Source organism: Pleurodeles waltl, chromosome 8 (assembly GCF_031143425.1).
Source record: "Pleurodeles waltl isolate 20211129_DDA chromosome 8, aPleWal1.hap1.20221129, whole genome shotgun sequence".
In the NCBI taxonomy this organism is placed as follows: Eukaryota; Metazoa; Chordata; class Amphibia; order Caudata; family Salamandridae; genus Pleurodeles; species Pleurodeles waltl.
The window spans coordinates 197,440,337-197,468,201 of record NC_090447.1 but is presented as its reverse complement, the minus strand read 5'-3'; the positions used below and the strand labels follow the sequence as shown (position 1 = coordinate 197,468,201).

Here is a 27,865-nt window from a genome sequence, read left to right as displayed (position 1 = left end):
GGTAATGGATAATAGGGCACCATATAGACTGGAGACAGTGCGGCGCGCACTGCCCCTGGCCTGAAATTTTAGGAATTGCCCAGCAGGTATGTTATGTGCGTCTGTGATAGCTGCAAGAGACATCAACGCGCAGTCTTGGTAGAGATCGCCTGTAAAGTCAATCCCTGCTTGTCCTCCATGGCATCAGGTTGTGTGTGTTGGCCAGCTCCTGCATGCCTTGCAAGTGACATAGTACAATCAATGGCAAGTAAGGCAACGCACGTTGCTTACCGTGAACATACCGCCACCAGCATGACCGTGCTGCCATCAAAGTTCAAACCCCTCAGGGGTGGGCAGGCAGTGTCAGAGACCCATGTCTACACGCTCGTTGTGCCAATGATAGAGCAGAATACTGTGCACTCAGCAGTGGGGAGAGTATCCAGCCATTGTAGCTTGGCTGCAGCATAGTGCAACTAAATATCAGAAGCACTCATACCTCCATCTAAGAGTGATGGTTGTATTAGCGACAACTACCTGTTGGAGCCCCATGCCCCAGATCAGGTGCGAGAGGATACCGTTCAGCTCAGTGAAGTATTTTTTGGGGAGTATTGTTGGTAATACAGCGAAGAAGTACAATAAGTGGGGAAGGATTATCATCTTCGTGATCGCTGTAAGGAAATGCCTCCTTGGCATGGTTGCCCCCTGACTTTTTGCCTTTGCTGATGCTATGTTTACAATTGAAAGTGTGCTGAGGCCTGCTAACCAGGCCCCAGCACCAGTGTTCTTTCCCTAACCTGTACTTTTGTATCCACAATTGGCAGACCCTGGCCTCCAGATAAGTCCCTTGTAACTGGTACTTCTAGTACCAAGGGCCCTGATGCCAAGGAAGGTCTCTAAGGGCTGCAGCATGTCTTGTGCCACCCTGGAGACCTCTCACTCAGCACAGACACACTGCTTGCCAGCTTGTGTGTGCTAGTGAGGACAAAACGAGTAAGTCGACATGGCACTCCCCTCAGGGTGCCATGCCAGCCTCTCACTGCCTATGCAGTATAGGTAAGACACCCCTCTAGCAGGCCTTACAGCCCTAAGGCAGGGTGCACTATACCATAGGTGAGGGTACCAGTGCATGAGCATGGTGCCCCTACAGTGTCTAAACAAAACCTTAGACATTGTAAGTGCAGGGTAGCCATAAGAGTATATGGTCTGGGAGTCTGTCAAACACGAACTCCACAGCACCATAATGGCTACACTGAAAACTGGGAAGTTTGGTATCAAACTTCTCAGCACAATAAATGCACACTGATGCCAGTGTACATTTTATTGTAAAATACACCACAGAGGGCACCTTAGAGGTGCCCCCTGAAACTTAACCGACTGTCTGTGTAGGCTGACTAGTTCCAGCAGCCTGCCACACCAGAGACATGTTGCTGGCCCCATGGGGAGAGTGCCTTTGTCACTCTGAGGCCAGTAACAAAGCCTGCACTGGGTGGAGATGCTAACACCTCCCCCAGGCAGGAGCTGTAACACCTGGCGGTGAGCCTCAAAGGCTCACCCCTTTGTCACAGCCCAGCAGGGCACTCCAGCTTAGTGGAGTTGCCCGCCCCCTCCGGCCACGGCCCCCACTTTTGGCGGCAAGGCTGGAGGGAACAAAGAAAGCAACAAGGAGGAGTCACTGGCCAGTCAGGACAGCCCCTAAGGTGTCCTGAGCTGAAGTGACCCTAACTTTTAGAAATCCTCCATCTTGCAGATGGAGGATTCCCCCAATAGGGTTAGGATTGTGACCCCCTCCCCTTGGGAGGAGGCACAAAGAGGGTGTACCCACCCTCAGGGCTAGTAGCCATTGGCTACTAACCCCCCAGACCTAAACACGCCCTTAAATTTAGTATTTAAGGGCTACCCTGAACCCTAGAAAATTAGATTCCTGCAACTACAAGAAGGACTGCCTAGCTGAAAACCCCTGCAGAGGAAGACCAGAAGACGACAACTGCCTTGGCTCCAGAAACTCACCGGCCTGTCTCCTGCCTTCCAAAGATCCTGCTCCAGCAACGCCTTCCAAAGGGACCAGCGACCTCGACATCCTCTGAGGACTGCCCCTGCTTCGAAAAGACAAGAAACTCCCGAGGACAGCGGACCTGCTCCAAGAAAGGCTGCAACTTTGTTTCCAGCAGCTTTGAAAGAACCCTACAAGCTCCCCGCAAGAAGCGTGAGACTTGCAACACTGCACCCGGCGACCCCGACTCGGCTGGTGGAGATCCAACACCTCAGGAGGGACCCCAGGACTACTCTGATACTGTGAGTACCAAAACCTGTCCCCCCCTGAGCCCCCACAGCGCCGCCTGCAGAGGGAATCCCGAGGCTTCCCCTGACCGCGACTCTTTGAATCCAAAGTCCCGACGCCTGGGAGAGACCCTGCACCCGCAGCCCCCAGGACCTGAAGGACCGGACTTTCACTGGAGAAGTGACCCCCAGGCGTCCCTCTCCCTTACCCAAGTGGAGGTTTCCCCGAGGAATCCCCCCCTTGCCTGCCTGCAGCGCTGAAGAGATCCCGAGATCTCTCATAGACTAACATTGCGAACCCGACGCCTGTTCCTACACTGCACCCGGCCGCCCCCGCGCTGCTGAGGGTGAAATTTCTGTGTGGGCTTGTCCCCCCCCCCGGTGCCCTACAAAACCCCCCTGGTCTGCCCTCCGAAGACGCGGGTACTTACCTGCAAGCAGACCGGAACCGGGGCACCCCCTTCTCTCCATTCTAGCCTATGTGTTTTGGGCACCACTTTGAACTCTGCACCTGACCGGCCCTGAGCTGCTGGTGTGGTGACTTTGGGGTTGCTCTGAACCCCCAACGGTGGGCTACCTTGGACCAAGAACTGAACCCTGTAAGTGACTTACTTACCTGGTAAAACTAACAAAAACTTACCTCCCCCAGGAACTGTGAAAATTGCACTAAGTGTCCACTTTTAAAACGGCTATTTGTCAATAACTTGAAAAGTATACATGCAATTGAAATGATTCAAAGTTCCTAAAGTACTTACCTGCAATACCTTTCGAATGAGATATTACATGTAGAATTTGAACCTGTGGTTCTTAAAATAAACTAAGAAAAGATATTTTTCTATACAAAAACCTATTGGCTGGATTTGTCTCGGAGTGTGTGTACCTCATTTATTGTCTATGTGTATGTACAACAGATGCTTAACACTACTCCTTGGATAAGCCTACTGCTCGACCACACTACCACAAAATAGAGCATTAGTATTATCTATCTTTACCACTATTTTACCTCTAAGGGGAACCCTTGGACTCTGTGCATGCTATTCCTTACTTTGAAATAGCACATACAGAGCCAACTTCCTACATTGGTGGATCAGCGGTGGGGTACAAGACTTTGCATTTGCTGGACTACTCAGCCAATACCTGATCACACGACAAATTCCAAAATTGTCATTAGAAATTGATTTTTGCAATTTGAAAAGTTTTCTAAATTCTTAAAAGACCTGCTAGGGCCTTGTGTTAGATCCTGTTTAGCATTTCTTTTAGAGTTTAAAAGTTTGTAAAAGTTTGAATTAGATTCTAGAACCAGTTGTAGATTCTTAAAAAGTATTCCAACTTTTAGAAGCAAAATGTCTAGCACAGATGTGACTGTGGTGGAACTCGACACCACACCTTACCTCCATCTTAAGATGAGGGAGCTAAGGTCACTCTGTAAAATAAAGAAAATAACAATGGGCCCCAAACCTACCAAAATACAGCTCCAGGAGCTTTTGGCAGAGTTTGAAAAGGCCAACCCCTCTGAGGGTGGCAACTCAGAGGAAGAGGATAGTGACTTGGAGGACAATTCCCCCCTACCAATCCTATCTAGGGAGAACAGGGTCCCTCAAACCCTGACTCCAAAAATAATAGTCAGAGATGCTGGTTCCCTCACAGGAGAGACCAACACCTCTGAAATCACTGAGGATAGCCCCAGTGAAGAGGACATCCAGTTAGCCAGGATGGCCAAAAGATTGGCTTTGGAAAGACAGATCCTAGCCATAGAGAGGGAAAGACAAGAGATGGGCCTAGGACCCATCAATGGTGGCAGCAACATAAATAGGGTCAGAGATACTCCTGACATGTTGAAAATCCCCAAAGGGATTGTAACTAAATATGAAGATGGTGATGACATCACCAAATGGTTCACAGCTTTTGAGAGGGCTTGTGTAACCAGAAAAGTGAACAGATCTCACTGGGGTGCTCTCCTTTGGGAAATGTTCACAGGAAAGTGTAGGGATAGACTCCTCACACTCTCTGGACAAGATGCAGAATCTTATGACCTCATGAAGGGCACCCTGATTGAGGGCTTTGGATTCTCCACTGAGGAGTATAGGATTAGATTCAGGGGGGCTCAAAAATCCTCGAGCCAGACCTGGGTTGACTTTGTAGACTACTCAGTGAAAACACTAGATGGTTGGATTCAAGGCAGTGGTGTAAGTAATTATGATGGGCTGTACAATTTATTTGTGAAAGAACACCTGTTAAGTAATTGTTTCAATGATAAACTGCATCAGCATCTGGTAGACCTAGGACCAATTTCTCCCCAAGAATTGGGAAAGAAGGCGGACCATTGGGTCAAGACAAGGGTGTCCAAGACTTCAACAGGGGGTGACCAAAAGAAAGGGGTCACAAAGACTCCCCAGGGGAAGGGTGATGAGACAACCAAAACTAAAAATAGTAAAGAGTCTTCTACAGGCCCCCAAAAACCTGCACAGGAGGGTGGGCCCAGAGCCTCTTCACAAAACAATGGGTACAAGGGTAAAAACTTTGATCCCAAAAAGGCCTGGTGTCATAGCTGTAAACAGCATGGACACCAAACTGGAGACAAGGCCTGTCCCAAGAAAGGTTCCACTCCAAACTCCCATCCAGGTAACACTGGTATGGCTAGTCTCCAAGTGGGATCAACAGTGTGCCCAGAGCAAATCAGGGTCCACACTGAAGCTACTCTAGTTTCTGAGGGTGGGGTGGATTTAGCCACACTAGCTGTCTGGCCGCCTAACATGCAAAAATACAGACAGCAACTCTTAATTAATGGGACTAGAATAGAGGGCCTGAGGGATACAGGTGCCAGTGTCACCATGGTGACAGAGAAACTGGTTTCCCCTGGCCAATACCTGACTGGAAAAACTTACAGTCACCAACGCTGACAATCAGAGAAAAGTACATCCCATGGCAATGGTTACTTTAGAATGGGGAGGGGTCAATGGCCTGAAACAGGTGGTGGTCTCCTCGAATATCCCAGTGGACTGTCTGCTTGGAAATGACCTGGAGTCCTCAGCATGGGCTGAGGTAGAACTAAAAACCCATGCAGCAATGCTGGGTATCCCTGAACTGGTGTGTGTGAAAACAAGAGCACAATGCAAGGCACAGGGTGAACAAGTAGAGCTGGAGTCTGGAAGAATGGCCCAGCCTACCAAGAGAACAGGAAAGTCAGTTGGGAAACCAACTGCAACACAGCAAAAGAAAGGGAACCTCTCTTCTCAGGAAGAAGTTCTGCCCTCTGAGGGAACTGAGCCTTTGGAGCTTGAACCTTATCAGGTTGAGCTCTTAGGCCCAGGGGGACCCTCAAGGGAGGAGCTGTGTAAGGGACAAGAAACCTGTCCCTCTCTTGAAGGCCTTAGGCAGCAAGCTGCTGAAGAGTCCAAGGGCAAGAAAAATGGAACCCATAGGGTCTATTGGGAAGATGGACTCCTGTACACTGAGGCCAGAGACCCCAAACCTGGTGCCACTAGGAGAGTGGTAGTGCCTCAGTTGTTCAGAGAGTTCATCCTAACATTGGCCCATGACATTCCCCTTGCTGGACATTTGGGACAAACCAAGACGTGGGAGAGGCTAGTCAACCACTTCTACTGGCCCAATATGTCCAACATGGTTAAGGAGTTTTGCCTCTCCTGCCCCACCTGTCAAGCCAGTGGTAAGACAGGTGGGCACCCAAAGGCCCCCCTCATTCCACTTCCAGTGGTGGGGGTCCCCTTTGAAAGAGTGGGTGTGGACATAGTTGGTCCACTGGAACCTCCCACAGCCTCAGGAAATATGTATATCCTGGTAGTAGTGGATCATGCTACCAGGTATCCTGAAGCTATTCCCCTTAGGTCGACTACTGCCCCTGCAGTAGCCAAGGCCCTCATTGGTATCTTTACCAGAGTGGGTTTCCCTAAGGAGGTGGTGTCTGACAGAGGTACCAACTTCATGTCAGCATACCTAAAACACATGTGGAATGAGTGTGGAGTGACTTACAAATTCACTACACCATACCATCCACAAACTAATGGCTTGGTTGAGAGATTCAACAAGACATTAAAAGGCATGATCATGGGGCTCCCAGAAAAACTCAAAAGGAGATGGGATGTCCTCTTGCCATGTCTGCTTTTCGCTTACAGAGAGGTGCCACAGAAGGGAGTAGGATTCTCACCCTTTGAACTTCTGTTTGGCCACCCTGTAAGGGGACCACTTGCTCTTGTTAAAGAAGGCTGGGAGAGACCTCTCCATGAGCCTAAACAGGACATAGTGGACTATGTACTTGGCCTTCGCTCTAGAATGGCAGAGTACATGGAAAAGGCAACCAAAAACCTTGAGGCCAGCCAACAGCTCCAGAAGTTTTGGTATGACCAAAAGGCTGCACTGGTTGAGTTCCAACCAGGGCAGAAAGTCTGGGTTCTGGAGCCTGTGGCTCCCAGGGCACTCCAGGACAAATGGAGTGGCCCTTACCCAGTGCTAGAAAGGAAGAGTCAGGTCACCTACCTGGTGGACCTGGGCACAAGCAGGAGCCCCAAGAGGGTGATCCATGTGAACCGCCTTAAGCTCTTCCATGACAGGGCTGATGTGAATCTGTTGATGGTAACAGATGAGGATCAGGAGGCAGAGAGTGAACCTCTCCCTGATCTTCTGTCATCAGACCCAAAAGATGGCACAGTAGATGGAGTGATCTACTCAGACACCCTCTCTGGCCAACAGCAAGCTGATTGTAGGAGAGTCCTACAACAGTTTCCTGAACTCTTCTCCTTAACCCCTGGTCAGACACACCTGTGTACCCATGATGTGGACACAGGAGACAGCATGCCTGTCAAAAACAAAATCTTTAGACAGTCTGACCATGTTAAGGAAAGCATCAAGGTGGAAGTCCACAAGATGCTGGAATTGGGAGTAATTGAGCGCTCTGACAGCCCCTGGGCTAGCCCAGTGGTCTTAGTCCCCAAACCTCACACCAAAGATGGAAAGAAAGAGATGAGGTTTTGTGTGGACTACAGAGGGCTCAATTCTGTCACCAAGACAGATGCTCATCCAATTCCTAGAGCTGATGAGCTCATAGACAAATTAGGGGCTGCCAAATTCTTAAGTACCTTTGACTTGACAGCAGGGTACTGGCAAATAAAAATGGCACCTGGAGCAAAAGAGAAAACAGCATTCTCCACACCTGATGGGCATTATCAGTTTACTGTTATGCCCTTTGGTTTAAAGAATGCCCCTGCCACCTTCCAAAGGTTGGTGAATCAAGTCCTTGCTGGCTTGGAGTCCTTTAGCACAGCTTATCTTGACGATATTGCTGTCTTTAGCTCCACCTGGCAGGATCACCTGGTCCACCTGAAGAAGGTTTTGAAGGCTCTGCAATCTGCAGGCCTCTCTATCAAGGCATCCAAATGCCAGATAGGGCAGGGAACTGTGGTTTACTTGGGCCACCTTGTAGGTGGAGGCCAAGTTCAGCCACTCCAACCCAAGATCCAGACTATTCTGGACTGGGTAGCTCCAAAAACCCAGACTCAAGTCAGGGCATTCCTTGGCTTGACTGGGTATTACAGGAGGTTTGTGAAGGGATATGGATCCATTGTGACAGCCCTCACTGAACTCACCTCCAAGAAAATGCCCAAGAAAGTGAACTGGACTGTGGAATGCCAACAGGCCTTTGACACCCTGAAACAAGCAATGTGCTCAGCACCAGTTCTAAAAGCTCCAGATTATTCTAAGCAGTTCATTGTGCAGACTGATGCCTCTGAACATGGGATAGGGGCAGTTTTGTCCCAAACAAATGATGATGGCCTTGACCAGCCTGTTGCTTTCATTAGCAGGAGGTTACTCCCCAGGGAGCAGCGTTGGAGTGCCATTGAGAGGGAGGCCTTTGCTGTGGTTTGGTCCCTGAAGAAGCTGAGACCATACCTCTTTGGGACTCACTTCCTAGTTCAAACCGACCACAGACCTCTCAAATGGCTGATGCAAATGAAAGGTGAAAATCCTAAACTGTTGAGGTGGTCCATCTCCCTACAGGGAATGGACTTTATAGTGGAACACAGACCTGGGACTGCCCATGCCAATGCAGATGGCCTTTCCAGGTTCTTCCACTTAGAAAATGAAGACTCTCTTGGGAAAGGTTAGTCTCATCCTCTTTCGTTTGGGGGGGGGGGGGGGGGGGGGGGGGGGGGGTTGTGTAAGGAAATGCCTCCTTGGCATGGTTGCCCCCTGACTTTTTGCCTTTGCTGATGCTATGTTTACAATTGAAAGTGTGCTGAGGCCTGCTAACCAGGCCCCAGCACCAGTGTTCTTTCCCTAACCTGTACTTTTGTATCCACAATTGGCAGACCCTGGCCTCCAGATAAGTCCCTTGTAACTGGTACTTCTAGTACCAAGGGCCCTGATGCCAAGGAAGGTCTCTAAGGGCTGCAGCATGTTTTGTGCCACCCTGGAGACCTCTCACTCAGCACAGACACACTGCTTGCCAGCTTGTGTGTGCTAGTGAGGACAAAACGAGTAAGTCGACATGGCACTCCCCTCAGGGTGCCATGCCAGCCTCTCACTGCCTATGCAGTATAGGTAAGACACCCCTCTAGCAGGCCTTACAGCCCTAAGGCAGGGTGCACTATACCATAGGTGAGGGTACCAGTGCATGAGCATGGTGCCCCTACAGTGTCTAAACAAAACCTTAGACATTGTAAGTGCAGGGTAGCCATAAGAGTATATGGTCTGGGAGTCTGTCAAACACGAACTCCACAGCACCATAATGGCTACACTGAAAACTGGGAAGTTTGGTATCAAACTTCTCAGCACAATAAATGCACACTGATGCCAGTGTACATTTTATTGTAAAATACACCACAGAGGGCACCTTAGAGGTGCCCCCTGAAACTTAACCGACTGTCTGTGTAGGCTGACTAGTTCCAGCAGCCTGCCACACCAGAGACATGTTGCTGGCCCCATGGGGAGAGTGCCTTTGTCACTCTGAGGCCAGTAACAAAGCCTGCACTGGGTGGAGATGCTAACACCTCCCCCAGGCAGGAGCTGTAACACCTGGCGGTGAGCCTCAAAGGCTCACCCCTTTGTCACAGCCCAGCAGGGCACTCCAGCTAGTGGAGTTGCCCGCCCCCTCCGGCCACGGCCCCCACTTTTGGCGGCAAGGCTGGAGGGAACAAAGAAAGCAACAAGGAGGAGTCACTGGCCAGTCAGGACAGCCCCTAAGGTGTCCTGAGCTGAAGTGACTAACTTTTAGAAATCCTCCATCTTGCAGATGGAGGATTCCCCCAATAGGGTTAGGATTGTGACCCCCTCCCCTTGGGAGGAGGCACAAAGAGGGTGTACCCACCCTCAGGGCTAGTAGCCATTGGCTACTAACCCCCCAGACCTAAACACGCCCTTAAATTTAGTATTTAAGGGCTACCCTGAACCCTAGAAAATTAGATTCCTGCAACTACAAGAAGAAGGACTGCCTAGCTGAAAACCCCTGCAGAGGAAGACCAGAAGACGACAACTGCCTTGGCTCCAGAAACTCACCGGCCTGTCTCCTGCCTTCCAAAGATCCTGCTCCAGCGACGCCTTCCAAAGGGACCAGCGACCTCGACATCCTCTGAGGACTGCCCCTGCTTCGAAAAGACAAGAAACTCCCGAGGACAGCGGACCTGCTCCAAGAAAGGCTGCAACTTTGTTTCCAGCAGCTTTGAAAGAACCCTACAAGCTCCCCGCAAGAAGCGTGAGACTTGCAACACTGCACCCGGCGACCCCGACTCGGCTGGTGGAGATCCAACACCTCAGGAGGGACCCCAGGACTACTCTGATACTGTGAGTACCAAAACCTGTCCCCCCTGAGCCCCCACAGCGCCGCCTGCAGAGGGAATCCCGAGGCTTCCCCTGACCGCGACTCTTTGAATCCAAAGTCCCGACGCCTGGGAGAGACCCTGCACCCGCAGCCCCCAGGACCTGAAGGACCGGACTTTCACTGGAGAAGTGACCCCCAGGCGTCCCTCTCCCTTACCCAAGTGGAGGTTTCCCCGAGGAATCCCCCCCTTGCCTGCCTGCAGCGCTGAAGAGATCCCGAGATCTCTCATAGACTAACATTGCGAACCCGACGCCTGTTCCTACACTGCACCCGGCCGCCCCCGCGCTGCTGAGGGTGAAATTTCTGTGTGGGCTTGTGTCCCCCCCGGTGCCCTACAAAACCCCCGTGGTCTGCCCTCCGAAGACGCGGGTACTTACCTGCAAGCAGACCGGAACCGGGGCACCCCCTTCTCTCCATTCTAGCCTATGTGTTTTGGGCACCACTTTGAACTCTGCACCTGACCGGCCCTGAGCTGCTGGTGTGGTGACTTTGGCGTTGCTCTGAATCCCCAACGGTGGGCTACCTTGGACCAAGAACTGAACCCTGTAAGTGTCTTACTTACCTGGTTAACCTAACAAATACTTACCTCCCCTAGGAACTGTGAAAATTGCAATAAGTGTCCACTTTTAAAACAGCTATTTGTCAATAACTTGAAAAGTATACATGCAATTTTTATGATTTAAAGTTCCTAAAGTACTTACCTGCAATACCTTTCGAATGAGATATTACATGTAGAATTTGAACCTGTGGTTCTTAAAATAAACTAAGAAAAGATATTTTTCTATACAAAAACCTATTGGCTGGATTTGTCTCTGAGTGTGTGTACCTCATTTATTGTCTATGTGTATGTACAACAAATGCTTAACACTACTCCTTGGATAAGCCTACTGCTCGACCACACTACCACAAAATAGAGCATTAGTATTATCTATCTTTACCACTATTTTACCTCTAAGGGGAACCCTTGGACTCTGTGCATGCTATTCCTTACTTTGAAATAGCACATACAGAGCCAACTTCCTACAATCGCCACTCACCCCACTGGCAGGAACGGGAGCAAGCACCAGAAGGAAAGGGAACCACATATCAAGTACATTGCTCTCCTTATCTTGCCTTCCTCCGGGGCTTTGCCAATAAGATAGATTTGAACGCCAAGATATTAACCTGTGTCATGGCACCACTGAAGGTGTTGCTCCAGTGAGGCTTCTTGGCGAGATGCCGGAACGGGGAGTAGGGGGAATAAACAGGATTTAGGCCAGTTGACCTGGAGACCTGACCGCTCTAAATTCTTCGAGCAGGAGCATGAGTGCCGATAGTGAGGCACCGACGTCGCGTAAATAAATGAGCGCATCATCTGTGTAGGAAGTTGGCTCTGTATGCACTATTTCAAAGTAAGGAATAGCATGCACAGAGTCCAAGGGTTCCCCTTAGAGGTAAGATAGTGGCAAAAAGAGATAATACTAATGCTCTATTTTGTGGTAGTGTGGTCGAGCAGTAGGCTTATCAAAGGAGTAGTGTTAAGCATTTGTTGTACATACACACAGGCAATAAATGAGGAACACACACTCAGACAAATCCAGCCAATAGGTTTTGTTATAGAAAAATATCTTTTTAGCTTATTTTAAGAACCACAGGTTCAAATTCTACATGTAATATCTCATTTGAAAGGTATTGCAGGTAAGTACTTCAGGAACTTTAAATCATTACATTAGTATGTATACTTTTTACATAAAACACAATAAGCTGTTTTAAAAGTGGACAGTGCAATTTTCACAGTTCCTGGGGGAGGTAAAGTATTGTTAGGTTTCACAGGTAAGTAAGTCACTTACAGGTTTCAGTTTTTGGTCCAAGGTAGCCCACCGTTGGGGGTTCAGAGCAACCCCAAAGTTACCACACCAGCAGCTCAGGGCCGGTCAGGTGCAGAGGTCAAAGAGGTGCCCAAAACACATAGGCTTCAATGGAGAGAAGGGGGTGCCCCGGTTCCGGTCTGCCAGCAGGTAAGTACCCGCGTCTTCGGAGGGCAGACCAGGGGGGTTTTGTAGGGCACCGGGGGGGACACAAGTCAGCACAAAAAGTACACCCTCAGCAGCGCGGGGGCGGCCGGGTGCAGTGTGCAAACACGCGTCGGGTTTACAATGGTTTTCAATGAGAGATCAAGGGATCTCTTCAGCGTCGCAGGCAGGCAAGGGGGGGGCTCCTCGGGGTAGCCACCACCTGGGCAAGGGAGAGGGCCTCCTGGGGGTCACTCCTGCACAGGAGTTCCGTTAGGTGCTGCGGGTGCAGGGTCTTTTCCAGCCGTCGGGAAATGGAGTTCAGGCAGTCGCGGTCAGGGGGAGCCTCGGGATTCCCTCTGCAGGCATCGCTGTGGGGGCTCAGGGGGGACACTTTGGTTACTCACGGTCTTGGAGTCGCCGGAGGGTCCTCCCTGAGGTGTTGGTTCTCCACCAGTCGAGTAGGGGTCGCCGGGTGCAGTGTTGCAAGTCTCACGCTTCTTGCGGGGAGTTGCAGGGGTCTTTAAATCTGCTCCTTGAAACAAAGTTGCAGTTCTTTTGGAGCAGTGCCGCTGTCCTCGGGAGTTCCTTGTTTTTCTTGAAGCAGGGCAGTCCTCTGAGGATTCAGAGGTCGCTGGTCCTTTGGAAAGCGTCGCTGGAGCAGGTTTCTTTGGAAGGCAGGAGACAGGCCGGTAGGACTGGGGCCAAAGCAGTTGGTGTCTTCTGTTCTTCCTCTGCAGGGGTTTTTCAGCTCAGCAGTCTTCTTCTTCTTGTAGGTTTCAGGAATCTAAATTCTTAGGTTCAGGGGAGCCCTTAAATACTAAATTTAAGGGCGTGTTTAGGTCTGGGGGGTTAGTAGCCAATGGCTACTAGCCCTGAGGGTGGGTACACCCTCTTTGTGCCTCCTCCCAAGGGGAGGGGGTCACATCCCTAATCCTATTGGGGAATCTTCCATCTGCAAGATGGAGGATTTCTAAAAGTTAGAGTCACTTCAGCTCAGGACACCTTAGGGGCTGTCCTGACTGGCCAGTGACTCCTCCTTGTTATTCTCATTATTTTCTCCGGCCTTGCCGCCAAAAGTGGGGGCCGTGGCCGGAGGGGGCGGGCAACTCCACTAGCTGGAGTTTCCTGCGGTGCTGGCACAAAGGGGTGAGCCTTTGAGGCTCACCGCCAGGTGTGACAGCTCCTGCCTGGGGGAGGTGTTAGCATCTCCACCCAGTGCAGGCTTTGTTACTGGCCTCAGAGTGACAAAGGCACTCTCCCCATGGGGCCAGCAACATGTCTCGGTTGTGGCAGGCTGCTGGAACCAGTCAGCCTACACAGATAGTCGGTTAAGGTTTCAGGGGGCACCTCTAAGGTGCCCTCTGGGGTGTATTTCACAATAAAATGTACACTGGCATCAGTGTGCATTTATTGTGCTGAGAAGTTTGATACCAAACTTCCCAGTTTTCAGTGTAGCCATTATGGCGCTGTGGAGTCCGTGTTTGACAGACTCCCAGACCATATACTCTTATGGCTACCATGCACTTACAATGTCTAAGGTTTGGCTTAGACACTGTAGGGGCACAGTGCTCATGCACTGGTGCCCTCGCCTATGGTATAGTGCACCCTGCCTTAGGGCTGTAAGGCCTACTTGAGGGGTGACTTATCTATACTGCATAGGCAGTGTGAGGTTGGCATGGCACCCTGAGGGGAGTGCCATGTCGACTTACTCGTTTTGTTCTCACCAGCACACAAGCTGGCAAGCAGTGTGTCTGTGCTGAGTGAGGGGTCCCCAGGGTGGCATAAGATATGCTGCAGCCCTTAGAGACCTTCCCTGGCATCAGGGCCCTTGGTACCAGTTACAAGGGACTTACCTGGATGCCAGGGTGTGCCAATTGTGGAATCAAAAGTACAGGTTAGGTAAAGAACACTGGTGCTGGGGCCTGGTTAGCAGGCCTCAGCACACTTTCAATTCAAAACATATCAGCAAAGGCAAAAAGTCAGGGGGTAACCATGCCAAGGAGGCATTTCCTTACAATCTGCATAAAGGGATATAATGTGATAAATGTCGAGCCCCGGAACCCCCCCCAGTCCCTTGCCTTGAGTTGTAGGTGGCACGCCAGCAGCTCCATCGCAACCGCAAACAGCAGTGGCGCTAATGGGCAACCGTGCCTCGTGCTTCTCAAGATCCGAAAGCGGTCCAAAATTAGTTGTCCTGTTCATACTCTGGCTACTGGTTCCGTGTATAAAGGTGCATATCCAGCCTATGACCCCCTCACCGAAGTCCATGAGCTGAAGAGTAGATAATAGAAGTCCTAAAACAAGGTGTCTAAGGCATTCTCAATATCAAGAGACCGCGACCCGGCCATCCGTCACCTGGGGTGTGCCATGGATAAGCCTTAAAAGACAACCGATATGAAGTACGGTACTACGACTTGGTATAAAACCAGACTGATCCTCAGGGACCAGAGTATTGATCAGTGAGAGCAACCTATTTTCAAGCACATTCCCCAGCGCTTTAATTTCAAGATTCAGGAGGGACAGTGGGCAGTATGATTGGACGTCCAGGGGGTCATGCCCCGGTTTAGGTAAACCACTATTAGCACTTCCCGCTTTGAGTCTGTTAGTCAGTCTTGTGTGTTGGCTTCGTGGAGCACCTCTAGGAGGGGCTGAGCTAGGTGTGCAGAGAATGTGGCATAATACTCTATGGGTAGCTCATCGGCGGCTGGGGTCTTATTTCTAGATATCTAGGCCATAGCCGTCAACTTCCTTCAACCGCAGCAATTCATCCAGACCGGACTTCTGGAGCAGGTTCAAACTAGGCAACGAAATACCAGATAAGAAACTCCATAAGCTGGGCGGCGAGGGAGGGGTGGGGGGCAGCAGACTGCACAATCTAATCAAGCAGCAGGGCAGAAACCTGCCCAAGGGGCGGCAGCAGCAGCTGGGCTGCATGGAAAAACCCTGTAAGACCAGTGGTAGCAATGCTAGGGGTCCTCTTATGACCCCCCCCAGAGTGCATAGAATCATTCTTCCAATACTTGCAACAGTATTGGGGTAGGATTCCAAAATGTTTGATACCAAACATGCCCATTATGTAGCTGGACATAGGTAGTGACCTATGTCCAGTACATATATAAAATGGAGTCCCTGCACTCACGAAGTCCAGTAAAATGGAGCTGGAGTTTGTGAGGGCACCTCTGCTAGTGCAGGGGTGCCCTCACACACAGGTACCTGCACCCTGCTCTCTGGGCTGAGAGGGCCTACCATAGGGGTGACTTACAGTGACCTGGTGCAGTGACCTGTAGTGAAATCCGGTGTGTGCACCCGGTTCACACAGACTGCAATGGCAGGCCTGCAGAACCCTTTGCATCAGCTCCCTATGGGTAGCAGAAAAACTGCTGCATCCTATAGGGATCCCCTGGAACCCCAATGCCGTGTGTACCTGGGTACCATATACTAGGGACTTACATAAGGGCAGCAGTATACCTAGCGTGGGGAGAAAAGGTTAGTAGTAACCTAATTCGGAGGAGAGAGCATAATCACTGGGGTCTTGGTTAGCAGGATCCCAGTGAACACAGTCAAACACACTGACAGCAGGAAGAAAATGGGGGCAACCATAAAAAGAAAGAGGACCCTTTCCTACACCTCCCTAGTCAGGTCATGGTAGACCAACAGAGGTGGCAGCATTAATCTCTACTCAGGAGTTACTTGTAACCCTTAGGAGGGTCCGTCTACCCACTTCATCCTAATAACATCTGCAGTCTCCCATATATGGGTTCTTTTTGCCTCTGTCATATTTGGGGTGTGTGTTTTGAGAACCAATGTGTTTACTGGTTTAGGATAGTAAGGGTTGTGTTTAATTGGTGAAATTTCAGGTCCACCATGCCCCTGCCTTTTCTATGCCTGGTAGAATCTTGGAGTAGGCACTAGCTCTTACCTTTGGTTAGCTCAGACTCCTTCTGCTATGATGGCACTGTTCCTTTCTGCTGGGCAATGGTCGGGGTTGGTAAGTGTACCAAGCAGGCCTACGCTGGTACAGCACTTTCACATGCATTTGAAAACTGAAAGGTATTCAAAGTCAATGTGGTGCAAGTTATTTGTAATAAGGCTTTTGTACGTCTTCTCTAGGAGGATTTCAGTGGTTTGTAGCATTTATTCTGTAACCACAGATTTACATTAAGTTACAGACTTTTACTTTTTTTTTTTTTTACCAACATGCCTACCTGGTGATGTAACAGTGGTAGGGGCAAGTGCAATGTTGACAATATAGGTCAGGAGATGTAAACGTAGGGCAATGGGGAGGGGCGGAATGTAAGGGTCTTCTCTTGGACTTTGATCTTTTCTTTCATGCTTGGGCTACTCACTTTCCTGCCCCATTAGTGAGCTGTGGTCTTCTTGCCAACCCCCTTCGTTATTGCTCTTTTTTTCTCTGTTAATGGACTTCCCCAGGTGGGTGCACATACTGTCTTACTAGACCTTGGTGCCTGGGGCACAGTGACTAGAAACCAAGTCAACAGATTGTTCAGTTTGGAGGTCATAGACCCTATGATAGCTCTCAACCCTTCAAACTCAAAGGTAACGTGCTCAGCTGAATAAAGATGCATAAAACAGTTACCAGTTGAACAATTGAGAATTTTGAAGCACAATGTCAATGTATTGATGTAAGTGATAATATTTGAAAACATACCATTCTAGGTAGAGCTACAGAACCAACTGTTTTGCACAGTCTTCTCAGATCCCATTTGGAGTTTAACCTAAAAAAGAGGGCAACACAGGGTTCATATATACAGAAACAATTGGATGGAAATTAAAACTTAAATTGAGGATAAACACGACAGTCTCTGCCCTTTGACGTCTGCATCATAACTGAGTTACCAAAACTGACCTAGCATATTAATCAATGTCAGCAACTATCAGATTTCAAGTTTGTTCAGTACTGACTCAGAGGCAGAAAAAGAAGAACAAGTGTACATCTATTCTCTTATGTGCCCTTTAAGTGGGGGTGACATATTACTTTGTATAAAAAGTCAAAGTTCGAGATGGAACGCAACGTTATGCTAAGATTGCTGATATGCATTTACAAGTTACCTGCTAACTGAGGACTTTGGTACCCTACATGCCCCATCCTGAAGTAAATACTTTCATAAACGTTAAGAAAATGCGAGACATACGTCAGTTCAATAACCAATTCGACCACCCTTGGCTTTCAGGCTTTTTGACTATCAGATTTTCTTGGTTTCAAAATGTTGTTGTGTCCCACTCATTGTCGCCATTGATTAGCTAATCAATTTTAATACGCAGAAGACAGAAGAAATGCATACAATTTTTTTCACATGTGGAGCTTTGTGTTAGATCTCTGCAAGCTACAAAATTTGTAAATTATTTGTCCCTTAAAAGTGACCACAGTGACAAAATAATTAGAAGTGCATATCTTTTGTCAAATGCAGTAGACATAGAGCTTTAAGGTAGTGCTGTAGTTTTAGTGTATTTTCCTTGAAGGTCCCAGGCAGTAGCTCTACAGGGTTAGACACTAGATAAGCTTCAACAAAACCATTAGTATGGCCAAGGTCTAGCTAGAGGTCCACCCAGCTGCAGGTTGCCACACTAGAGTTAGGATCTAATAGAGACAGCTCTATGTATGACTATGCTGGTGCACGAGTTCTGTATGCCTTTTAAAACTCAGTTACGCATCAAAGTCAATGTGGTGCAAGTTTTTGTAATCAGTTTCTGTACAGCTGCTATTCTGGCAGCTGCTCTTTCACTCAGATACAGGGTAAAAAGATGGAATTCTGGTAGGCCTACAAACAATAAGGTGTTGCTTTCAATCTAAGAGAGAACAAGAGCCTGAGTGACTGTACTGGTGCATTAAGAGGCACTCAAGATCGGTTACAAAATCAATGTTAAAAACAATACAAACCTCCTTTCTCAGACTTACCGCACAACCATGAGATTGTATTTATTTGCATAATGGAGAGCCATGTCAGCAACTTTTCCTCCGGTTACAATTATGTTTGCACCTGCATCAGCAATTGCCTTCACTTGTAATTCCATGAGATTTTCTTCCCCTTTGCTAAAGTTCATAAGTTCATCTGCGTTCTTAATAAGCACTGTGCCCTTTAAAATAAGAAGCAGTTTTCCTGTTAAATTAATCTGTTAAAGTGAATTTTGAAATTGTATCTTTCCTGAAAAATAACAAAGTACTTTTAAGATTTGATTACTTGCTTGTGCAACGTTTCAGTGTAGGTGGATGTTACTATAAATTAGCTGAATTATTGGACGCTCCCTGACTCCACTGTTGTCACTTTGAAGAGGAGGGGGTGTGTGGAAGGAAGTTCAGGGGGTAAGTATAACACCGTCCGAAAATAACTTGTAGTTAAAGGACAAGCAGCCACTGAAGCCAAGCATCTTTGCAATATCAACATTTTAAAACCTGGCCATTAGTGGGAATCATAGTGCCTCTTTAAAAGTGGCAAGATTATGTCAGAACTCAATTATAAGGGGGTTGTGGGGGGTGGGGGGGGGGGGGGAAGATAATGTACACATCTATACAGTGCGGCGTGGAATGTGCCACAAGCATGCTAGTGCAATTTGATTCTCCCCCTCTAATGAGATAACCAGTTTTAGTAATTTGTGACTGTAACTAGAGTAATATGCGTGTATCTTGTTACATTGGACTCCACTACATATAAAGAGGAAGGAGACCGTGTTGCGGGCAGGTACTCGATTCCATAAAGCCATGCTGTAAGCGGTTGTATATTTGATGTTAAAGTATTGAGCAGAAACCCAATCTTCAGGGTCAGATGTAACATAACGTAAAAATGTATATAAAAATATTCTGAAATGTCATGTAGATAAAAAAAAAAAAAAAAAAAAGATAAATACATGAAAATGTTAATACGAGTAAGCACTCATGGTCAAGCCTATCAACCATGACACTTGCTGCATATTCTTAACACAGAATCAACATTATTTTCAGTTTTACAATTGTTTTCTTAGTAGCTTAGCGAAACATCATCCATATGAGAATGTCAAAACCTCAAATAGAACAAATACATTTACAAAACTTATTTTCAAAAATTTTATTCGCCTGACACTTTCTTACCCCAGTTCTCCAGCCTAACTTCATCAGAACAAAAAACAAAAAATTAATTTAAAGAAGTGTATTCAGACCAGTACAGTTATTTATCAAATCTATACATACGAATAGCTTCAGGACACTCGAAAAGTGTTATGGCAGGTTTACTAGGACTACACATTTCTCATAAAAAAAATAAAAATAAAAAACACACAACTTTTTCTGATGTTACTCCTGAAAATCCCTATTTGGGTTCTTACTTTGCTGTAGTTTTTTTCCCTCGCAAAGCGTGAAAATGCATAGCATGCACATTTCGCTGTTTTGGGAGCAGAGCAAGTATAATTATCCTTTGCATTGGAATCTGAATCCATGCAGTAACATTCGCAGAATTGGAAAGCAAACTCAGTGTTAAATTCTGCCTAGGTGTGCTACGTAATGACACAAGAAGTCAGAAGAGATAATGCACATTACAAGTTACAGCTACAGTGTTTTTCGGCTTTCCATAATGCTAATTGTCAATGTTGCTGATGGCACAAAGCAACTGATTCCTAACTTCGATGTTGCACTGTACAAGTGTCTATTCGTGTGCAGGGGTGACTTAAACACTACATCGTAGACACTTTCCTAGATAAACTGCTAGGCTGGATATGTAGAGATGTAGAGCGGGATTCTAAAGAGACAAACGATATAGCCAGAAGGCAATGAGTTTAACGTACCACACAGAAGAGTTCCAAATTGAGCAGTCTGGTGGGTGGTAGCCAATAAGTTGCAATTAGGATAGGAAAAGCATTTTCCTTTATGCAATTTGAGAAGATGGTCTGCATGGTTGACTACTATGCAGTCTTAAAGGATGCTGCCCTGAGCAAGCCCATGAAACTAACATGTTAACAATAGAAATATTAAACACTCATCGAGTCCCCCGCAGCAGTAGGACCACAAAGTTTTCTAGGCAGTAATGCAGGGAACTCATGGTAAGACTAGTATACAGAATAAGAAAAAATGCAACAGGGTAGATGGCCTACAAGGGGAAACTATTACAAAATGTGGCAGGGGCTACCCTTAAGAAGCGGCGTGAACTTAGACAGGCCACAAACTTCCTTTATGCCAGACATACGATACCAATAGGGTAGGGTGATACACAAGCTCTATAAAAAAACAGGACATACTAACTGCCAGGTAAGGGGATAGTGGTTCAATCAGAGGAAGGAAGGAGAGCCAGACAATCGAGAAGACAAGCAGTGAAATAAGCATGGAGATGAAGAAACACCGACAACCAACAGCTTTAGAGATTTAGAAAGCAAAGTCAGAAACACAGCAGGCCAAGAATATAGGCACACTTGAAAGGGTAGGGTAAAGGGAGGAGAAGTAACCTGAACTGGGAAACTTATGTAAGGATGGACATCTGTAAAGGGACAGGAACAAGGTTTCCACCATTTTACTTATTCAGAATAATTGAGGGAATCACAAGGTCACATAGGTCTCCTACAAGAGACCCATCTACTGAAGCAGGATTGGGGTAGGAAAAATTAATAACAACAACCCAGAGACCATCTTTATCGAGCACCTCCGATACAAGATGCAAACAGACAGCAATTCAACCACCAGGGGAGTCCTTGCCTACTGACCCCTGGACCCACAATGAAATTTCAGCAACCTCTTCACTGCCCTCATCACCCCCGCTGCCCCCATCTCCAAGAGCTTTCGCCACGTTGGAGACCTCAATTTCCAACTTGAAGGCTCCACCACCCTTCCGAACAGCCTCCTGAACGTCGGCCTCCTGGGGGTCACTCCTGCACTGGACTTCCGATCCTTTAGGTCCTGGGGGGTGCAGGGTCTTTTCCAGGCGTCGGGATTTCAGAGTCAGGCAGTCGCGGTCAGGGGGAGCCTCGGGATTCCCTCTGCAGGCGTCGCTGTGGGGGCTCAGGGGGGACAACTTTGGTTACTCACAGTCTCGGAGTCGCCAGAGGGTCCTCCCTGAGGTGTTGTTTCTCCACCAGTCGAGTCAGGGTCACTGGGTGCAGTGTTGCAAGTCTCACGCTTCTTGTGGGGATTGCAGGGGTCTTTAAATCTGCTCCTCTGGATACAAAATTGCAGTCTTTGTTGAACAGGGCCGCTGTTCTCTGGAGTTTCTTGGTCTTTTGGAAGCAGGGCAGTCCTCTGAGGATTCAGAGGTCGCTGGTCCCGGGGAAAGCGTCGCTGGAGCAGTTTTCTTCTGAAGGAGGGAGACAGGCCGGTAGGGCTGGGGCCAAAGCAGTTGGTGTCTTCTTCTCTGCAGGGTTTTTCAGCTCAGCAGTCCTCTTCTTCTTTAAGTTGCAGGCATCTAAATTCTTAGGTTCAGGGGAACCCTTAAATACTAAATTTAAGGGCGTGTTTAGGTCTGGGGGGTTAGTAGCCAATGGCTACTAGCCCTGAGGGTGGGTACACCCTCTTTGTGCCTCCTCCCAAGGGGAGGGGGTCACATTCCTATCCCTATTGGGGGAATCCTCCATCTGCAAGATGGAGGATTTCTAAAAGTTAGAGTCACTTCAGCTCAGGACACCTTAGGGGCTGTCCTGACTGGCCAGTGACTCCTCCTTGTTTTTCTCATTAATTCCTCCGGCCTTGCCGCCAAAAGTGGGGCCGTGGCCGGAGGGGGCGGGCAACTCCACTAGCTGGAGTGCCCTGTGGTGCTGGAACAAAGGGGGTGAGCCTTTGAGGCTCACCGCCAGGTGTTACAGCTCCTGCCTGGGGGAGGTGATAGCATCTCCATCCAGTGCAGGCTTTGTTACTGGCCACAGAGTGACAATGGCACTCTCCCCATGTGGCCAGCAACATCTCGAGTGTGGCAGGCTGCTAAAACCAGTCAGCCTACATGGGTAGTTGGTTAAGGTTTCAGGGGGCACCTCTAAAGGTGCCCTCTGGGGTGTATTTCACAATAAAATGTACACTGGCATCAGTGTGCATTTATTGTGCTGAGAAGTTTGATACCAAACTTCCCAGTTTTCAGTGTAGCCATTATGGTGCTGTGGAGTTCGTGTTTGACAGACTCCCAGACCATATACTCTTATGGCTACCCTGCACTTACAATGTCCAAGGTTTTGCTTAGACACTGTAGGGGCACAGTGCTCATGCACTGGTGCCCTCACCTATGGTATAGTGCACCCTGCCTTAGGGCTGTAAGGCCTACTAGAGGGGTGACTTATCTATACTGCATAGGCAGTGTGAGGTTGGCATGGCACCCTGAGGGGAGTGCCATGTCGACTTACTCGTTTTGTCCTCACCAGCACACACAAGCTGGCAAGCAGTGTGTCTGTGCTGAGTGAGGGGTCCCCAGGGTGGCATAAGATATGCTGCAGCCCTTAGAGACCTTCCCAGGCATTAGGGCCCTTGGTACCAGGGGTACCAGTTACAAGGGACTTACCTGGATGCCAGGGTGTGCCAATTGTGTAAAACAAAAGTACAGGTTAGGGAAAGAACACTGGTGCTGGGGCCTGGTTAGCAGGCCTCAGCACACTTTCAATTCAAAACATAGCATCAGCAAAGGCAAAAAGTCAGGGGGTAACCATGCCAAGGAGGCATTTCCTTACACCCTAGAAAAAGGGCATTGCCATAGTCCAGGCGTGAACTAATCAATGCCTGTATAATTCATCTCTAGGCTACGAACGGAAGGCTTTTAAACACATTCCTGAGGAGTCTGAATATGGCAAAGCACGAGGCCAAGATTTTCTTTGCCTGTTGATCCATGGCTAGCCACGGGTCAAGCCAAATCAGAAAACTCTTAATGTGTTCCTTGGGTGCTGGAAGCTCTCTCAAAGAAGACAGAGCAGTGGAGGATGGCATTAAAGGAACTTAAGAGCCCAAGAACATGACCTCTGTTTTGTCTGCATTAAGTTTCAATTTACAATCTGACATCCAATCAGATATTGCACATAAGCAAGGGCCGAGCGAGGTGTCTAAAGAGTTGTGGTTTGAAGTCAGAGAAAACATCAATTGTGTATCATCGGCGTAGGTTATCAGTGAGAGGCCAAGGAGCTCCACAACCGTAGCAAGGGGCCTACATATAGATATTGAACAATGAAGGGCTAAGGGAGGAGCCCTGAGGTAGCCCCCCATCTACTATTGAAACTGCATGAGTAGAAAGATCTGTCCAGTACCTGGTATGAACGTGTGCTTACAAACTCACTAAACCAACTTAGCACAGTCCCCGCGACTCCTATCACCTTCATCCGCCAGAGAAGGATACTATTCTGAGAACCTGACTGACCCATTAGAGGGTTGTACCTTCATGTTTACATGACTCGTGGGGTTGACCTGAAAATCTGAGTACATCTCAGTGATTTTATCCTGAAAGAAGGAGGCTAAATCATTACTATGCTTATGAGAAGCTTCTACCCCTTCTACATGATGCAGGGGGGGAAACAATATATTTTAATAACTAAAAGAATGCTTTAGGAGAGTTGGCATTCTGTTCAATTATTGCCGAATAATCAATTCTTTGGGCTGTTTTAATTTCCAAATGGAAATGTCTAATGCCTCTCCTATAGTCTTGTTAAGCAGAAGCACTATATGATTTTCTCTGTCTCCTTTCCAACCTTTTGCAGTCTCTTTTGAGAGCATGCAGCTGAGAGGAGAACCCAGGTTCCCTTTTCTTTATAGTAGATGGCCCCCGCCTCACTGTGTAGGGTATGAGGTCGTCCAAACTATTCGTGATCCAGTTATTTACAGAGTCTATGGAACTACTCAAGTTCTCATTCACAGTGGGTTTAGTACGGACTAGTATATTAGACCAGTCAGTCACATTAAGCGTATGCCAACGTCTAAGGGGTTGAAGTATAGTCAGCAGAGATTTTCCAACCTGCTGGATAGAAAGACTAAAATCAATTAAGAAGTGGTCTGAACATGCTAAAGGGGTCAGAGAGGAGACAGTAAGATTCATTATCTTGCTAAAAATCAAATCAATTGTGTGGCCTTTGTTATGTGTCGGACCTGTAATTAATTGAGAGGTCCAAAGCTTTCATGTCAGACAGAAATTTCTGGACTGTAGCCATGTCCTCGTTTTCTGCCTGTATACTGAAGTCCCCTAGAATAGTGAAATTAGGCTTACTACAGATTAACTCAGCAACACATTCTGGGAATAATTCTAAAAAGCGTTGCACTGATCCCGGAGGACGGTAGATTAGGGCTCCTAAAAAACTAAAACTGGGGGTTAAAGAAAAATAAACCCTAACAGTCTGGGACATCAAGGGGGGGGATGAGGTTACCTTAAGGGTATCCTTAAAAATAATAGCAATTCCTCCCCCACTCTGTCCACCCTGATGATTGAGTACGCACTGGGCAAGACCAGAAACACATCTGGTCCTGAGCCCTCGTGTAACCAGGTTTCGGTTAAGAACAGTGCTGTAGGTTTCTGGGTGTCCAGGAGCAGATTAATATCTAGCTTGTGGGCATCCAGTGATCTGCAGTTGATTAAGAGAAACCTGCTTTGCGGAGAGTTATGAGAATAATTCACAATATATGGGAGTCCCGTGGTTGAGATGCCTGAGCTCATCCCATGTGCGGTCTCCCATTTCTTGGCTATAGTATTCCTAAGAGAAAATAAAATAATCTGCATCGTGGGTAATTCGTTCTGACCTGATTTGGGCACAGTTACTGGCCCCTGGTCCCGGCTGGGTGCGGATGGGCACAGACGGGCTTGCCTTAGGCGCAGTCGCAGCACTGCTGGAAGAAATAGGGTTGCCTGATCTGGGGGAGTCAGGCCACTAGAGCGCTGACCTCCAAAGATGGCGCCCGCTCGGGTGACAAAGAACCAGAGTAAAAATGGCTACTGCCGCCCCTGCTACCACCATCCTCTGAACACAGATCGGAGGTGACACAGGGGCAGGCAGAGAAAAAGAGGACCAACAGAGGTGCGCGTGTAAAAAGTTCAATATGATTACCTTGTAAAAGGTTTAAAAACTGTAAAACAGACTGGCCTCTTTAAATATTTGGAATCTATCCTACAAAAATGCTAATATTACCCCCGAGGATTAAATACGAGTCAACTTCCAGTAGGCTAAAAACTATCCACAACTACTCAAAATAAAGGCGACTGTCTCGTATCACTCTCACCTTCCGATTCAGGCCAAACCTCTTTAGACGTTAAGCTATTTACAGCTATATTACCTACGAATTAGGTGTGATATAATATTGCTAGCCCTAGACGCCAAAAATAGCAGTCAATCATGTTAACTGGTCTAACATGCATGCTGTACTTCAAAATGTATGATTGGGTCTGTGCTTTCTAAGATTGACTGTAGCACGCTAGCATCATCCCAGAGCGAGCACTAAAGCCAAAGTCACAAAGTCTAAGCCTACACAATAACTACAAGCATTAGCATAGGCAAGGGCTACACTCTCTCCACCCTATTTGCCCCAACATTGGAAACGTTCACTAAACATAGCAGGAATAATACAGACAAGAAGGGGGTAAGTCAAGCGAAAGACGAGTTCAATCTAAAGATGTCTGGGGATAATGTAATTGTCTCTCATAAATCCACTACAACCAGTTCCCCCACTTATGGAAGAAATTTTGAGGTATGAAGGGATCTCCGATTTCAAAATAAATATAACCAATTCCGAAGCACTGGAAGTCCCTCAAGAGTATGTAGGTATCCAAAACATGAATTTCCTTTCTGTGAGCATCAAGTGTGGTCAAAACAAATCCAGCCTTGTGCCCCATGGCAGATTTTCAATCATTATCCCTCGACCCAAACTAAAAGTTGCAACTGCAGTCCCTCGATCACCTGTTGCCAAACACAGGATACCATGCAGCAGCTCTGTAAAGACTTCCCCCTGGGCTGCTGCTCTGCCATCTTTACCCTTGAAACCCAACAACCTGTAATGGGGTGCCTCTTAGAAGTCTTGTTCCAAGAGGGATTAGACCACAAACAGATCTCAGACTAAAGCAAATACACCTGCCATTGCTAAACCAAGAACCGAAAATCATCACAATTATTCCCTAAATCACCCCAAAAGTCACTACCTAATCACCCTCCCTTATGCACATACTTCTGATACTCTACCAATCTTCTTACCTTGGTTTCTGTTATCATTCCATCAAAAGCACACGAGTACACTGCAATTTTGCCATCTTTAACTGATGTTACATCTCCTTCGGTTTCTTTCTTGAATACCATGCCATGTAAAACAGATGAAGACAGCATTCCGGACCCCTAAATAATAAACATCAAAGCACTGTTTATAAGTTTGTATTGTACTCAGACACAATAAATCATTGTGATGCATTATTTTAACATTTCTAAAAGGGTTGTATTCTTGAAGAAAGCGTATGATTTCATAACTTCTCCACAACTATTCTAGAGAAAATTTATTTTCTGACAACTGTTTATGCAACACAATGTTGCAACTGTATGTTTGAGACACAGGCTCCTAAAAGAAAATGCACCACTGGGAAATAATTAGTGTGAGATAGCCATCAATTTCCATCAGTCTCTTCAAAAGAGTAAAGATTAAAGTAAAGAGTAAAGATTCCAGTTAAACATGAAAACATCACAATAAATACTGACTGCCGCAGACAAATGCATTTTGTAGGAAGTTGGCTCTGTATGTGCTATTTCAAAGTAAGGAATAGCATGCACAGGGTCCAAGGGTTCCCCTTAGAGGTAAAATAGTGGTAAAAAGAGATAATACTAATGCTCTATTTTGTGGTAGTGTGGTCGAGCAGTAGGCTTATCCAAGGAGTAGTGTTAAGCATTTGTTGTACATACACAGACAATAAAATGAGGTACACACACTCAGAGACAAATCCAGCCAATAGGTTTTGTATAGAAAAATATCTTTTCTTAGTTTATTTTAAGAACCACAGGTTCAAATTTAACATGTAATATCTTGTTTGAAAGGTATTGCAGGTAAGTACATTAGGAACTTTGAATCATTTCAATTGCATGTATACTTTTCAAGTTATTCACAAATAGCTATTTCAAAAGTGGACACTTAGTGCAATTTTCACAGTTCCTGGGGGAGGTAAGTTTTTGTTAGTTTTACCAGGTAAGTAAGACACTTACAGGGTTCAGTTCTTGGTCCAAGGTAGCCCACCGTTGGGGGTTCAGAGCAATCCCAAAGTTACCACACCAGCAGCTCAGGGCCGGTCAGGTGCAGAGTTCAAAGTGGTGCCCAACACGCATAGGCTTCAATGGAGAGAAGGGGGTGCCCCGGTTCAGATCTGCTTGCAGGTAAGTACCCGCGTCTTCGGAGGGCAGACCAGGGGGGTTTTGTAGGGCACCGGGGGGGACACACAAGCCCACACAGAAATTTCACCCTCAGCGGCGCGGGGGCGGCCGGGTGCAGTGTTAGAACAAGCGTCGGGTTCGCAATGGAAGTCAATGAGAGATCAAGGGATCTCTTCAGCGCTGCAGGGAGGCAAGGGGGGGCTTCCTCGGGGAAACCTCCACTTGGGCAAGGGAGAGGGACTCCTGGGGGTCACTTCTGCAGTGAAAGTCCGGTCCTTCAGGTCCTGGGGGCTGCGGGTGCAGGGTCTTTTCCAGGCGTCGGGACTTAGGTTTCAGAGAGTCGCGGTCAGGGGAAGCCTCGGGATTCCCTCTGCAGGCGGCGCTGTGGGGGCTCAGGGGGGACAGGTTTTGGTACTCACAGTCGTAGAGTAGTCCGGGGGTCCTCCCTGAGGTGTTGGTTCTCCACCAGTCGAGTTGGGGTCGCCGGGTGCAGGGTTGCAAGTCTCACGCTTCTTGCGGG

At 47.6% G+C, this 27,865-nt stretch overlaps 1 protein-coding gene across 2 annotated transcripts in view; it reads right to left on the bottom strand.

Moving 5' to 3' along the window:
• CCT8 (chaperonin containing TCP1 subunit 8) overlaps positions 1-27,865 on the bottom strand; it is a 70,330-nt gene that overhangs the window by 22,024 nt on the left and 20,441 nt on the right. For both annotated transcript variants that reach the window (XM_069204070.1, XM_069204071.1), the window contains exons 7-9: positions 26,191-26,328; positions 17,999-18,177; positions 16,751-16,817 (exon numbers count right to left, since the gene is read on the bottom strand). In XM_069204070.1, coding sequence (XP_069060171.1) covers positions 16,751-16,817; positions 17,999-18,177; positions 26,191-26,328 — 384 coding nt within the window. The remainder of the gene's footprint in view (positions 1-16,750; positions 16,818-17,998; positions 18,178-26,190; positions 26,329-27,865) is intronic.